The 16,436-nt window shown below is 36.4% G+C and overlaps 1 protein-coding gene and 1 long non-coding RNA gene across 11 annotated transcripts in view; one reads left to right on the plus strand and one right to left on the minus strand.

Moving 5' to 3' along the window:
• Positions 1-4,261, plus strand: part of TRPC4 (transient receptor potential cation channel subfamily C member 4) — a 170,706-nt gene extending 166,445 nt beyond the window's left edge. For all 5 annotated transcript variants that reach the window (XM_032496268.1, XM_032496266.1, XM_032496267.1 and 2 more), the window contains one exon: positions 268-4,261. In XM_032496268.1, coding sequence (XP_032352159.1) covers positions 268-981 — 714 coding nt within the window. In that variant the 3' untranslated portion in view covers positions 982-4,261. The remainder of the gene's footprint in view (positions 1-267) is intronic.
• LOC106729342 overlaps positions 1-16,436 on the minus strand; it is a 65,157-nt gene that overhangs the window by 20,839 nt on the left and 27,882 nt on the right. The window contains exon 5 of one of the 6 annotated variants that reach the window (XR_001365729.2): positions 9,261-9,890. The exons of the other annotated variants lie outside the window; for them this stretch is intronic. This is a non-coding gene — a long non-coding RNA (uncharacterized LOC106729342). Of the gene's footprint in view, positions 1-9,260; positions 9,891-16,436 lie in introns of those variants that run through there. 6 annotated transcript variants of the gene reach the window in all.

The following is a 16,436-nucleotide window of genomic DNA, read 5'->3' on the forward strand; positions in this document are numbered from 1 at the left end:
GAAAAGAAAATTCTTCCTGGTTCTTTTTACATCAACCCTAGGAAGTCCCTTGTCACTACAGAACTCCAACAGAGAAATGATACAAGTACCAGTGAGAGAATTGACAGTTCTCAACAGAAACCCCAGCAGGGTGGAATCCTAGCTCTCAGAAGTGGGTGAAGACAGGTCAGACCCATGATATGAAAGGAGCACATGATGTTTCCTAATATTTATTCGTTTAGGTCGCAAGCTAATTTTGTCTTTTTTTTTTTTTTTTTTTTCACTTAGGAACTCAAACAAGACATTTCTAGTTTCCGCTTTGAGGTCCTGGGCTTACTAAGAGGAAGCAAACTCTCCACGGTACAGTCTGCTCAGGGCATGAAGGAGTCTTCTAACTCCGTCGACTCCGATGAGAAGAGTGACAACGAAGGCAGCAGCAAGGACAAGAAAAAGAACTTCAGCCTCTTCGACTTAACCACCCTGATTCACCCCCGATCGGCCGCCATCGCCTCCGAGAGACACATGAGCAATGGCTCGGCGCTCGTGGTGCAGGAGCCCCCGAGGGAGAAGCCGAGGAAAGTCAATTTTGTGACCGATATTAAAAACTTCGGGCTGTTTCACAGACGATCAAAACACCACGCTGCCGAGCAACATGCAAACCAAATCTTCTCCGTTTCGGAAGGGGTTGCTCGCCAACAAGCCGAAGGACCCCCGGAGAGAAATATCCCCCTGGAATCTCGAGGATTAGCTTCCCGGGGTGACCTGAACATCCCCGGGCTCAGCGAACAGTGTATATTAGTAGATCATCGAGAGAGAAACACGGACTCCCTGGGTTTACAGGCAAGCAGGGCAGTGGGTTCGTTCGAGTCGGATAAGGTTGTGGTGGAGGACACGGTTCCGATCATACCAAAGGAGAAGCACGCGAAGGACAAGGACTCGAGTCGAGACTACGAGGCCACAGACACGGTCACCCACGAGGATTATGTGACCACAAGACTGTGAACCTGGAAGGAGGAAGCGTTTATCATCCACAACACACATTTTCCATAGTGCTTTGGGTGTGTGTGTACGGGGTGGGGGGAGATGTTTAAAAGTAAATTAGCCTATGCTAACTTACACTTCATAGCATTTATCAACCGTGGTATATTAACGTGTGATGTTTAAATCAAGCAAAGTCTATCGACAACCCTTGTTTGTAGCCCGCTTTTGCTTTCACAATTTGTTTTACTTTTTTTTTTTTTTTTTTTTTTTTTGGTTAATAAATAAACACATCTTGTATTCCTGTACTGTTGCAATAACCCACAGGAAATTTTTAGCTCTTTTTCAATTAAACAAATGCAACTTATTATATGTGGTAGAGGACTCCTATCATAAGTTTTTTATATGCAAAAAAAATGTAGCTGAAATATTAGAGCTTTTCATAATTTTTTAGGGTCTCTAGGGATGGTTGCACCTTTAGTTACTTTTCATTCAGCCCTGCAGTTTGGCTATAAAACCCAGATGTTATCCAATTATTTCTTAAGAGCATGTAAATAATTACTGTGCACAATCAAAGCGAGCAAGCCTCCTCTCACCAAGCCCAGATCAAACTCTAGAAATGGAAGTCAAGGATACTTTCTAGAGTTTTAGGTTGCCCGTTTTTCCTTTCAGTAAGTAAAAGAAATGTTTGTGTTAATCAGTGTTGATGACTGACGATTTGTTAATGATATTTTGTCAGAAAAATTTTCCACTTTAAGTTTTTTTAATGCCTTTTTCCCGATTCATCTGCAAATCAGTATAAGTATGAGGCTTTGTGGGTAAGTGAATTTCCAAAATGTGGCATAAGTTCTCAGCCCTAGAAAAAGGTAACAATAAATTAGAATAGTTTAAGCATCTTAAACAAAGCAAGATGACTGGACATTCATAGTATCCAGGTGAATGAATTCATTCTAACAGTCTAAATCTAAGCAAAGTTAAATTCTATTTTCAGTCAGTGCGATATTGTTATAATTCAAAAGAAGTACAAACTCCTAGTAGTCTCTTCTTCCCCCCAGTGACTGGTATATATTTATTTAAAATTGAAACCACCCCCAAATCATTATTAATTTTAGCAGTAGGTAAAGACATATAGTTTCCCCTATGGAAACAACATTCTTAATTGCTTGTTTCTTCTCTTGTTTACAAAGTAATTCAGCTTATATTATACTCATTCATTGAACCACTGAAAAGGAAGTGTTTTCATCAGATATGAAAAAGGTATTGGCAACTCCTTAAAATTTAAATTATGTAACCTGTGTCTCTTTAAGCCATCACGGAAATAGAAGTTTCCTCACCGCACGCAATTAGCATTTCTTTCAAATCAATAGAAACACTCTGAGTTCATTATACTTCAAAAATTACCTCCATGGACTAGGCAAATCATATATGATTTAGCATCGACCGAGGACTGCATCGTAGGACAAAACCCAGTTTCTGGTAACCACACATCAAATACAAAGCTGCACAGCAGCAGCGATGCCGGCCCATGCTGTAAGCACTATGCGTGTGTTAACACACAGGTACTGCTCGTGACAGCCCTCAGAAGTAGCTACTCTTGTCACCACTTCCTCAGATGAGGAAATGGAAGAAGCACTAACTCTGCTGAGGTGCACAGCTAGTGATGAAGCCCTGAGGAGTCCTTCCGGGTCCTGCCCTTCACCACTTCCCTGCACCGCCTCGCACAGCGCAAAGACCAAGCAAAACAACGTGCACAGATAAGCGTTACTATTACCACTTCTGAAATGCTATGTTTTGAGTGAGAATGAGTTTGGTAAAGTCCATAAATTCATGTCCTTCTTGTAAAGCAAAAGATTGTGCAAGATTAAACATGTCATGGATTCGATTCTTTAGATTTAACTGCATTAGAAAAGTTAGGATATATTTTTTAATATATTTGTTATGGGATATCAGAATTCAATTTGAAAGTTTAGCGTTTTCAGGGAAGCCAGAGGCACTGAGATACTGCTCATTTTTAAATCTGGATTTTTGTCCTAGGGATTTAAGAATGAGGCAGGGAGCTTTAGAGTAACCCAATAAGCTTAATGAATGTTCTTACTGCTTTGAGAACACCTTGCTCCCAAGTATGTTAGGACTCAGAATAAGCCCTCGGAGATAGTGAAATACCTGAGTTCTTCTAAGTCAGACATACAGTAGTTGGGAAATTGTAGTCCTAGTCTCAGTCCTTGGGGTGTTTTTCAGTGATTCCTTTTTTGCTGTCTCTGTTATGCGTGTGTGTGTTTCCCCGTGCCTCGCAGCCGCAGTGAAGATCACGTACATCACCATGACACATACTTTGTCAGAATTTAGTATCAGATTTCCTCTGTTCCTTTAAATACCACCACCAACAATAAAGGCACCCTCAAATTTTTCCTAGTAGCTTATTTATATCAGAGGTTAGGGTTCCGATGTTTTACAGGTGAACATGGTGGTAATTACAGGGATTTATTCGGCGCAGGTAACATAACTGCTTTTCAGTGCTCTGGAAATGATGGTTTCTAACAAACCGCAGACGTCACTGATAGAGGCATTTATGAGTTTAAACAAACTACTGGGTATTGATTGTACCGGACATCGTAGAATTGAGTATTATTCTAAATCTGTAGTGATATTGGGTAGCATTGATGAAGAAGAACAGTAGGGAAAGAATAAGAAAACATAAAACAGTAGCAGGTTTGCAAAGTAAAGAGGGTTTTGAGGTTTTTTAAATGAGTAATTTGCAGTTTCTTTTCATTTCTATTCATATTTCTAGCACCAGAAGTTCCTCAACACCAGAGCGAGGTAGGACATCACACTTGGACTCATAATTAATGCTGCTTGTGTTTCCTGCCCTCTTGATCTTCTTGTTGCTCATCTTTATTTATTTACTTATTGCCAGGGTTGGGTGGAAGAAGATCTGGAAAATTCAGTGTAACTTCCACAGAATTAGGTTCAATTCACAGCACTTCACTTATCATAGATATGTTTTGGAAAACCCATTGACAAGAAAGAATGTTATAAAGATGCACCTCATCGTTTGTGATAGATGTATTCCTGCAAATATCTGTGTAAATAAATCTGTATTAACTCCAGTAGGGAACTGGCTATGTCAAAAAAAAAAAAAAAAAAAAAGAATGGTGGTGAATTATTTTGTAAAATGATGAAATATTTTTCAAAGTGATAATCATCCTCAGAATGTAACTGTTAGGTAAGTTGGATATTTGTATATCAAAATTTCTTAAATTAGGTATTTTATTTACAGGCTGTCAATTAAAATACTGCAAAAGTATACTCACTTTCTTGCCTTGACCTGGATAGCAACTTGACATACTTTAGTAATTAAGCACACAAACCCAAACAATGCAATTTCTTGGGTAACTGTTGGAATAGAAAGAAAAATTTGATGAAGAGTTAAGGGTGGTAAACTTACTATTTTCAAAGAAGCAGCCAATTTCCAAGGCTTTCCAGCCAATGGGGGAGGAATATAGGTGACCAGTGGTATAAAAATGCACCCCTCCCACTGTTCAACAATCTTTAGTAATTTTGCCATTTACTTGAGTGAATGATTGTCCAGTCCCATGTCTTTCTGTTGAAGAGCAGACATCGAGCCCTGAAATCCGTTCATTCTTAGTTATTTGTGCATTGCGTTTGTAGCAGAACCTTCTACAGTTTAGACATCTGCTGATTTAAACAGTTTAAGTAGTACCCCTAAAAATCAGCCTAGCAAAAACCATCCATGAGTCTCTATATATATGTTTACAATGACTCAGATTTAAAAACCTTTTTTATTGACAGACAGCTGATTTATAATGTTGTGTTAGTTTCAGACGTACAGCAAAATGATTCAGTTATACATGTATATAAGAATATATACATATATTCTTTTTCAGGTTCTTTTCCATTACAGGTTATTACAAGATATTAAATATAGTTTCCTCTGCTATATAGTAGGTCCTTGTTGTTTACCTGTTTTATATATAGTAGTGTGTATTTGTTATTCCCAAACTCAAATTTTAAAAAGCCAAATTTATGAATATATTTCACCATTTTGAAAATTACTTCTTCAGTTTAGCTGTATTTTTTTTTTCTTTTGGTTTTTTTATTCTCTGAAATTCAGAACTTTCAGTAACCATAGAATTTAGAAATTTAATATACCTGGCAGTCTCCTTAAATTTAACTTCAAAAATATTATTCTAATTATTTCACAACATATTACAATATATTTTGTTTATATAGTGCTATCACATGATTTTTCAAAATTTAAAAAACCATATTAAATATTATTTCTCCATATATAACTGGAGAAACTAAGGCTCAGGGCATTTATGACAATTTCCATATTTACCCAGCTACTCAGCTACTCAGTAGTTGAGTTGGAGCTTAAAGGAAAATCTCTTTAGATATTCTGATAAGACACAAGGTCATAAAAGTCTTGGCCAATGAATTCTTATTCTTGTGGAATTTTGTCTTCTTTGCTGTCTCTTTCACTAGAAAATATTCATAGTTGTTTAAATTTCCCACAGCTAAATTTTAGAATTAATATCATACTACCTTTTTTTCTCTACAAACTTGTGTTCACAGATTTTTTTAAGCTGATTTCCCTACTGTTTTCTAAAAATACACTGTTCATTATTTTCACTTCAACCTGTAGGTTTCGTGACCATTCTATATGTACATGGGTAATAATAAACTATATTAACTAACATTAAAGCTTTTTAACTGCAAAATGATACAGCTGGAAACTAGGAAGTTAAACCAACACTGAGGCCACGGGACCAGGGCTGGCTGTGGCCATGCTGTCCTTTAGCTGATGCACCGTGAAGCTGTGTCTTCACCGCCAGTGAAATTCACCAGTAGCAAAACCATCAGCTTCCACTAAAATACCTTATTAATATTTATACTGGCTACATGCTGAAATGATAATATTTTGGATGCACTGGGATAAGATATACTAATTAAAGTAGCTCCAAGTTTCTTTTAACTTTTAATGGAGCTACTAGAAGACTTTAATAGACACATATGGCCCGCATTTGTGACTTGCAGGACATTCCTCTTGGACAGTGGTGCTATTTGTTTCACTCAATTCATGCATTTCCCTCATTTGAATTTCTTAGGTTAGAGCTTATGTATGCGACTACTCAGAAAACACTGATGTGGCTGCACTAAAATGTCATCTCTCCAGGATTCCCAAATTCCCAATGGAATCACTGCTAATCATTTGCTGTTTTTCATCCATTTTCCTTTGCCTTCGTAAATATATTATTACATAAATATGTATAGGTTATGGGGTTTTTTTTATTGTTTTTATCAGGAATGGGATTATATTATACCTACAACTTAGGGACTTGTTTTCCATCAAGCAGGATATCATGGAAGCCTTTCTTAGCTCTATTTAATAGAGCGGAGACTTTTGAATCCATTCAAAGAAAGTTCTTCACTAGCTGTTTTACCTTTTGAAATACATCCATAGGTTATTCTAAAAGCTCTGTGGAAGAGTTACTTATTGGGCCAAACAACAGGTTTTGACGAGCACTTGAGAGACTACAGTGAGGCAGAAAGGCAAATACGTTCACTGCGCTCCTCTATTTGCAGTCTCCTAGAGCTTTCAATTTGCCTTGTATTTAAGTGCAGATTCCACAGCAGGGCCTTCATAAAGTGGCCCCACGTGATGGTACCAGCATCATTTCTCAGCATCATTCTTTCGTACACACTGAACTTCAGTCATGCTGGACTTCTTTTTGCTGTTTAAGAATTAATATATCTCTTTCCCCAACATTTGCAAATACTGTTCTTCCAGGCTTGGCTCATTATTGGGCTAAACATTTATTACTTTTTTTTTTCTTTAAGACAGGATTTTAATTAATTCTGATCTATCCTTTTTATGGTTTCCTTTAGGTCTGAATGTTTTACCAACCATCTTCTTTCTTAAAGACTGTATTTTCCTGAGTCTGCACATAATGACCCAGACTTCCCCACTCTGGGAGTAAGAGTTTATCTGCACTGACTGCCTTTCAGACCATCAACGTACTTAGGTTTAATTTACGCCCAGGAAATAACTAACTGTGTTGCTTCAGCATTCACGATGCAACATGCCCTGTGGTCTAGAAGAAGACAGGATACTGATATTTTTTTCCATAGCTTCTGCGGAGCGACCACAAACTGGGTATTTCACTCATTTAGACGTCATCTGCTGATGCCTGAAATTTCTGGATGAGAATGTCCCATCTATCTCTAAATTACTGAACTGTGCTAAATCATCCTTCTAAAGTTATAAGTACCAAATAAATACTAAAGTGGAAATGTGGGGAAAAAATTAAGATACCATGAAATATTCAGTGAACAGTTATCTCTTCTGTTTTGTTTTTCATTACACCCTAAAAAAAATTTTGAGATCATTATAGAGTCATATGCAATCGCAAGATATAATACAGAGATATTTCATGTACCATTTACTCATTTTTCCCCCAAGAGAAACACTTTTCAAAACTATAGTACAATATTATGTAATATTGATATAAATATAATCTACCATTTTTATTCAGATTTCTGCAGTTTTACTTGTACTCATGTAGGTGGGCTTGTGTGTATATTTAGTTATGTGCCATTTTATCGCATATATAGGTTTGTGTATCTACAACCATAGTCAAGATACAGAACACTTCCATCCATACAAGGATACTCGGTATTGCCTTTTTTTAACCACATCCGTTTCCTAGCCCCTCCCCCCTTAATTATAAACCCCTGAGAATCTAATGTATTCTCCATTTTTATAATTACGTCACTTCAAGATTGTCATACAAGTGCAGAATCATACCATATGTAATCACTGGGGACATGAGTGGCTTTCACTCAACATTAATTCTCTGAAGATTCATCCAAGTTGTTACAAGTATTAGTAGCGTGTTCCCTTTTGCTGAGTCTTATTCCATGAGTCTTATTCCATGATGTGGGTGTACCACAATTTGTTTAGCATTTCACCCACTGAAGGACATCTGGGCTGTTTCCAGTTTTTGTCTGTTACAAATAGAGATCCAGTGAAAATTCATGAATAGGATTTGATGTGACCAGGACTGTGACTGCTGTGTAGTATGGCAGCTGCATGCTTAGTTTTACAAGAAGCAGGCAACCTGTATCCCAGTGTGGCCACACACTTTACATACCACCAGCTACATATGAGTGAGTCAACTTCTCTGCATTTTTGCCAGCATTTGGTGTCATCACAAAGTTCTATTTCATGCATTCTGATAGTTGTGTTAATATTTTGTCATGATTTTAATTTGTATTTCCTTGACAGCTAATGGTGTTGAACAACTTTTCCTGTGCTTATCTGCCATCTGTATATCATCCTGGTGAAATTTCTGTTCATGTCTTTTGCACATTTTCTAATTAGATTATTATTATATTTTTTAACACGTTGAGTCTTTTGAGAGCTCTTTTCATACTCTAGATCCCAGTCTTTTGTTAGATACGTGTGTTACAAATATCTTCTCCCAACCTGTAACTCATCTTTTCACCCTCTTAACAGGGTCTTTTGCAGAGCAAAATTTTTAAATTCAGTGAAGTCCAATTTTTCAGCCATATGTTTTATGGCAGTTCTCAGAAGCCCCTGTCTCGGCCTAGATCATGAAGGTCTTCAGTTATTTTTTTCTAAAATCTTTATACCATTATGTTTTACATTATGTTTTATATTTAACAGTAATTTAACAATGTTATTTTCATATTTCTTTTTTTCCATGTACTTTAGCATATATTCAGATGTACAGGAAAAAAGTCCTTGATGAGTGAGATCACGTGCATAGAGAAGAAATGATGAGAAGGGTTGATGACAGGTAAACATGAAGGTAGTAGTGAAACTGGGGTGACAGAAAGCAAGTTTAGTAAATCATTTTTATGACATAATCGATTTAGTTCCCCAGAAATTATAGCCAAACTATTCTGAAGTTTGAAAAAAAAAACCTCAAATAATATTTCAATTTCATTACACTCCTCTCAACTTCCTGAATCAGGTGGAGAAGCCACAAAGAATGAGAAAACTGCTGTGAAATGACTGAAAACCAGAAACACAAAAAAATGTTCATATGCACCTTCTTCACAAAATCCAGTTGCTGTTTGAAAAAGGCTGGGATTGTTGAAATAGGATCTGAGCCTCATTTTCTGAAGATTAGTCACTAAATTTGAAGCTAGTATGTTATGTACCATTAAACTTACCAATCGTTTGTTTAAAAGGCTTCTTTCTTGCTTTAATAGTGCATCACCAAAAAAGAATAATTTGGGTATAAAAGTAAAGTAATTTATTAACGTAAACGTATAAAATGAGGATAACAAAATTACAAGTACATGAGAATATATATGACCCATTAAACAAAGCGATTTAGTGCACACAAAAAATAATGACTGGATGATAAACAGTGTGGCATAACATTCCCATGGTAACTAAAGGCATTTCCCAGGCTTGCATTAGAAAAAGTGTCACTAATACCGATAAAAAAAATATACACTAGAATTTTGGCTAAATCATTATGCTATATAATATCCCAATATTTTGATTCTGTAATGGAAATAAGGCAAGAAATCAAATTGCTTAAGTGATGGAAATAATTGGAATTCTGCTCCGATAAAATGCAAAGTGGCCACTTTGCAAAGCACAAAGTTGGAAACTGGCACTCAATTCACAAGGTGATGTAGAGCTTCAATTTTGCTTTTACTTTCTTTCATTTCTTATCTGCCACCCTCCATTAGAGATTCAGCCCTGTGGTCGACAACAGGGGTAGAAAGATGAGATATACTTTGTAGAGGAACCTCCAAAGTCAAGTCTGGAAAATCTCACTCACGTTTCACATTATAAGAGATTAGAAATTGCATTGTTCTCCATACAGCTGGTGCCTGGCAGTCAGGGTTTATAGATTGGATTTCTTTTTCTTCATCATCCATCAAGCCATGTGAAAAGAAACAATATCGTTAAATGAGGTCTGTATTTTCGTCTTCTTTGTGGTAGAAATGTAGTAAGAAATACAGAAAAGATTTTTTCATGCCAAAAAAAAAATTTAATTGGTAATACGCTAATCAATTAGCATCTTCATATTTTTACCCAGTCACCTCATAAATTGCCTTTTGCAACAATTTTTCCTTCATTCACAAACATTGATTAAGCATGCGTTTTGTGAAAGCATCCCAATACATGCTGAGAAAAAAAATAATCAACCAAAAAGTCACTGAACTAACAAAAGGTGAATCTTCTGGAAATCACAATTCAGTCTGATGGGCACAAGGTCCCTGGGGAGCCTGTAAGAGCAGCACCTAACCCAGTACGGGTACGGAGAACAAGTGTTGTCTACGTCAGTTCCTAAAGATGAGTAATAGTTATTCAGAAGTTGGTTTTCATCCTGGGCACAATTAAAAGTCATTAAAGAATTTCATGTAGGAGTTTGTCATGACAAAATTCTCTTGAAGTAGAAATGGAAAGGGATGTGGAAATCATCACATTTGCACTACAAAATTAAAGAGAAGTGAGTCCTTTCAATTCTGAAAAAGAGGATTTTTTTTTTTTTAAGATTTTGCTTCGTGGTTTTAAATAGCCTAATCTCCAATCTGCAGATGATAAATGGGTACTTTTTTCTCAATTTTTCTAAAGCAAAACAAGTCAGTGCAATTCTAATTAGTTTTATATTTTATCTTTAAAAAAGCTGACTATGTTTTATATTCAATCATATTAAATTTTCCGGCCATTCTTTATCATCTGAAGAATAATTATCTTTTACAATAGTTTTACTGAGATATAATCCACGTACTATACAATTCATTCTTTTAAAGTGTGAGATTCAATGGTTTTTAGTATATTCACAGGTTGCAATCATCACTGCAGTCAATTTTAGAACATTTTTATCACCTTAGAAAGAAACCCTGTGTCCTGTGGCCATCACCATCCTATCCTCCCACCCCGCCCTAAGCAACCACTAGTTTCCTTCCTGTCACTGTAGATTTCCTAGTCTGGAATTTCATAAGAATTTGATCACATATTTGGTGTTTTGTGACTGCCTTCTTTCAGCTGACATAATGTTTTCAAGATTCATCTGTGTTGTAACCTGTATCAGAACTTCATTTCTTCGTCTGGCCAAGTAACATTCCATTGTATATATACATTTTGTCTTTATCCTTTTCTCTTTTGATGGGTATCTGTGTTGTTTCCACCTTTTGGCTATAAATAATGCGGCTGTAAGGTTTTGTGTGGACATATGTTTTCATTTCTTTTGAGTAAATATCTAGAAGTCGAATTCCTAGGTCATGTGGTAACTTTGCATACAATTCTTTGAGGAACAGCCAGACTGTTTCGATAGTGGCTGCACCACTTTAAGTTTAAAATTCCCACCAGCAGAGCATGAGAATTCTGATTTCTCCACCTCCTCATCAACATTCTTTCTCCTGAGTGTTTTATTCTAGCCTTCCTATGAGGTGTGAAGTAGGATCTTATGTGGCTTTGATTTGCGTTTCCCTGATGGCTAATGGTGTTGAGCATCTTTTCATGTACTTATTGGCATTTGTATAACTTCCTTGAAGACATCTCTCTTCAGATCCTTTGCCCGTTCTTAATTCAGTTATTTGTCTTCTACTACTGAATTTAAGAATTCTTTATATATTGTACATTCAAGTTCCGTATCATATATACGACTTGCAAATATCTTCACCCTCTCTATGGGCCATATTTTCATTTTACTGATGGTGTCTTGTGAAGGACAAATGTTTTTAACTTTGACAAAGTCCAATTTATCTATTTTTCTTTTATTGCTTATGCTTTTGACATTATATTTAAGAATCTTTACACAATGTCATGAATATTTAGTCAAATGTTTACTTGTAAAATTTTTATAATTGTAACTCTCCCATTTAGGTCCTTGATCCATTTTGAGTTAATTTTTGAATATGCAGTGAGATAAGGTTCCAACTTTATCCTTTTGTTGAGGCTAACCAGTTGCTTCTGCATGGTTTGTTGAATTCTTCCTCCAACATAAGGTCATTCTATCCTGGTCAAAAATCAGTTGACCTTAGATGTATGTACACACTTACTTCTCAACTCTCAACTCTATTTCATTGAGATATATTTTATCCATGTCTTGTTAGCACACTGTTTTGATTATTGTTGCTTTGTAGTAGTTTTGAAATCAAGAAGGGTGAGTTACCTCACTTGATTATTTTTTTTTTTTCAGCATTGTTTTGGCTATTCTAGGTCCCTTACAAATCCATATGAATTTTAGAATCAACTTTTCAATTTCTACAAAGAAATTAGTTGAAATTCCGATAGAGATTTCACTGAACCTGTAAGTCAGTTTATGGATTATTATCATTTTAAGGATGTTATATCTTCGAATCCATGTACAGGGGATGTTTTCCCATTTGTTTAGATTTTTAAAAAAATTTCTTTCAATGATGTTTTGTAACTTTCAGAATATAAGTTTTGTATTTCTTTTGTCAAATTTATTCCTAGGTATTTTACTCTTCATGATGTTATTATGAATAAGAATTATAATTATCTTTTAGGATTCTCAAAAGTCAGAAATTACTGATACACAAATATATAAAAAGAAGTTCACCAATGTTATAATTACATCAATTAAAAACTGAGTAAAGTGAAATTTCTGTCTCCTGTTACCTCAGAAACTTTAGCTAAATAATGATGCAATCTCTGAGGACCCAATCTCTTTGACTGATGAAGCCATTTAACTGCTCAATTGTTTTTGAAGGTGATACATATAAAAGCCAAGAATAAAATGTATTACGTATTTAAGCATAGAATTCTTCATTCTTATTCAGAATTCTACCTCATGGCTGCTTTGAATTACCTTGTATAGTATCTATATAACTTCTGTCACTTTAAATTTCAGTGGAGTTACATGTGTTAATGTGTTTGTACTTACACCTAAACCTAACATAAGGCAGGAGGGCATAGCTCAGTGGTAGAGTGTAGTGTTAGCAAGCATGAGGTCCTGCCTGGGTTCAATCCCCAGTACCTCCATTTAAAATAATAATAATAATAAATGAATAAATAAACCCAATAATTTAGGTTTATTTCTCAAATACCTCCCAAAACACAGAAACAAAAAATTGAAACAAACAAACAAAAAAACCTTCCATGATTATCCATCTCACCATGCAATAAGGTAAACACAAACTTCCCATTGTTCCTTCTTAAAAAGGAAGTTTCAAACTGTACTGGGTTTGTATGTGTGTATACACTGTAGTTTGTTGATGCTAACAGACACTATGTAGCCATTATAGGAGACAATTTATGAATATATCATAATCTTACTGATAATGAGGAGTGAGGAGTAGAGAGGTGGATTAAAATTATTACTATTTTTCGTATTTGCAATTTTACTGTATCTAGAAGTGTTTTTGGTTTTTTTTTTTTTGGTCTAGTATGGAAAGTATGCCTGTAAATTTTACCAGTTTATAGAATCAAGATATTCCATTCCTTTTATTATACAGGACAAAAAGAAGAACGTCTAGCTACTTGGGAGCATTGGTGCATCTATTGCTTCCTTAGATGAGGCCATCACCAAGCTAATTTGTTAATTGGAAAAGTGAGATGAAAAGAAAAAAATGGATGGTTGTATCAGAAAACTAGGTCCATGATATCTGATGGTTACTGTTCCACTGGGGGCGACAAGAACAGGTGAGAAGGAAGGTGGCAACAAGCACACCTCTGCACCTTCCACTCTGCTCCTGACTGTGCCTCCCCCGTTGGCCTTCATTTGCTCTTTCTGCCTCTGTCTCTATTCTGGACAATTTAAAGAGGAAGAAGACACATGTACATATATGTACGTTGTATGTATATATGCCCACATGACATTAAACTGAGTAGGAAGTTAGTTATAATCATGTCTGATGAATAAAAGAGCCAAAACCTACCCCACCCCCCACCTCAAATCTGTTGGCCAGAATCCTCTGCTTTGGCTCTTGGACTTGGAGGGAAGAAGCTCAGTTTCCAGCTTTACCCTCATGTCTCTCCTGGCTCATGTGTAAAATGAGAAAATACCAACTTACTCTGGTCCAAGGAGCTCAGTTATCTGTATGATTTTACAAAATGGAAAAAAGAAATGAGAAGCATTTTGTCAAGCATAGAAAAGTATGTGTGCATGATTTTCTTTTCATTTCATGAGGATCACACTAAGGAATCCTAAAGAATTTAGGATTAAGTGGTATATAAGTTCCCTCTCATATAACTTGCATAGAAGAAAACTGTAAGTGTAAATGACCCAAAGGCAGCAGAATGAGGCACCGGCCAAGAAGACTTCATTACAACTGGGTCCAATGTATCAATGCGGCGAAACAAAGAGTCTCTGTCTGAGTGGGTGTGACAGTCACGATCCGGACAAATGCCACAGGAAAAAGAGAAAGGAGTGTCAGAGCAGCCAGTTTTGGCATGTCCCACTCACATACTGCACTGGAAGATAAGGAACCTTAGCTCGTGGATTTGGACCATTCCGTTTCCATGGATAAGGCAGATTCAGTGTGGTGGTAAATGAACTAAGGTAAGTTAGCTTCATGCCTCTGATACCATCTCCCCGATTTTACTTCCTAATCCTAGACACCACCCCCATCACAGCTTTAGATGCACTATTAACATTGAATCCTGTGTTCCAGATTATGCGACAGCTATAACCATGGAAATAAGAAGTAGGCATCTTGATTACAGAAAGCCAGCTCCTGAACTTAATTAATTCGAGCCTGTGAGAGATGGGGCCACGTTAGAGTTGCTGACAAAGTTAGATTTCAGAGCCCGAAGGCAAAGAGCCAGACACTGAATTATGACCAATTAATTACAGTGAGGCCAGCTTGAGAGATCTCCTGGAGGACAACCAGCTGGCCTTTCCCAGGGTGCACGCTGGTCTGCATCACTGTATCCATAGTTATTATTATTACCATTGCCAAATCTCATTTTACACATTACACTGAAGACCCAAGTTATTAAACAAAGAAAGTAAGAGGATCACAGATGCTGTCCGTTCCCTGGGCTTGGATCAGATTCTGAAATTTACAGGTATAAAACAAAATGTGTATGCTAACAAAACCTATGCCTATCCTTTTTTTTTTTTTTTTTAAAGACCTGCACAAGCTGGTGGTGAGAAAGATGGAGAATTCAAGCAGCATGCTCATATCTCTGGCCAGATGAACAGAATGAAGAGAAATAACAAAACAATCTAAAGGCCATAGGCAGAAAGATAGTGGGAAAGAGTTTCAAGGGGTCAAGTAACATAACTATAGAATCTGGGAATAAGAATGAAGAATAGAGTGGGCAGAACAAGTTAACATGAGATCCCCAGGGTAGAATAACAATATTCTGAAAGGTGTATTAAAAATTGAAAAAGATTCAGACTCCCCACTTCCTGCTCTCAAGATCCATGGGATGTGAGAATGAATCACGTCCACAGGAGAGGGCTCCATCCGGAGGTGGCTTCCTCAGGTGAGAACCAGGGATTTAGGAAGCGAAAATCAGTGGAAATTATTTCCAAAGTAGTGGGTGGTTATTTAAAACTCATTAATTTGCCATGAAATAAGTAAAGAAATAATTGTTCCAGAATTTAAAATAAAAGAGTTTGAGGAAGAGGTCATGAGAGAGAAGAGGTGAGTGGGAAGAAACACAGGAAGGGAAGTTAACTATATAACAAGGATAGAAACAGAGCCGTTCCAGTGTGTTGCAAGATTTCCTCAAATAATTGATTTTCCAGGTTCCTGGTGGATTTGGGAAGAGAGCAGAAACTTCGCTTACATCACGATACCTTCTAGGAAAAATCAGCCCCATCTTTGATTTATTGTGTTTCTGAGAGAAGCTTAGCCCCGTTGAGCAGGATGTCATTTGTTTAATTCGAAATTAAGAATATACCCAGGAGGTGTAAGTAGTAGATTAATTCATTTGCTGAATGAAAGCATCAACTGAAACCAGCATTTTTGTTCTATGAGAACTGTTGCTAGAACCAAGAAAGAAAGAGAGAAATTGTTTAAGACAATGACATGTTTATTCAAAGGAGTTAATGGATCCATTAATTTTTATAAGAAGTTGAGTAAGTTATTTTCTAGCTCTCAATTTTCATGATAGTTTCAAAAGCCACTAGACTATCTAAGCTTTTTCCTAGCCACTAACTTGCTTATTTGTTGCTTCTCTGTGTATTTTCGGCCTCTTCCTCTCTACAACATCGCTCCATAAAACAGGGGCTTTATCCATCTGGTTCGCTCGTACGTCTAGTGCCTAGACCAGTGTTCAGGATATTAGTATATACCTAACAAACATTTTTGAATAAAGTTTGAAATGTCCCTTCATAATACCAGGTTCATTAACCACCTCGATTTCCTCTATCAATAAGTCAAAGAAGTAGGTACAGTACAATGTATATAAACTCAATGGATTTCTAAGATCACAGTTCTTACAGAAAATTTAACAAAGACATGAAGGAAAGAAAAGAAAGCTATCT

This window comes from Camelus ferus, chromosome 14 (assembly GCF_009834535.1).
Source record: "Camelus ferus isolate YT-003-E chromosome 14, BCGSAC_Cfer_1.0, whole genome shotgun sequence".
NCBI lineage: Eukaryota > Metazoa > Chordata > Mammalia > Artiodactyla > Camelidae > Camelus > Camelus ferus.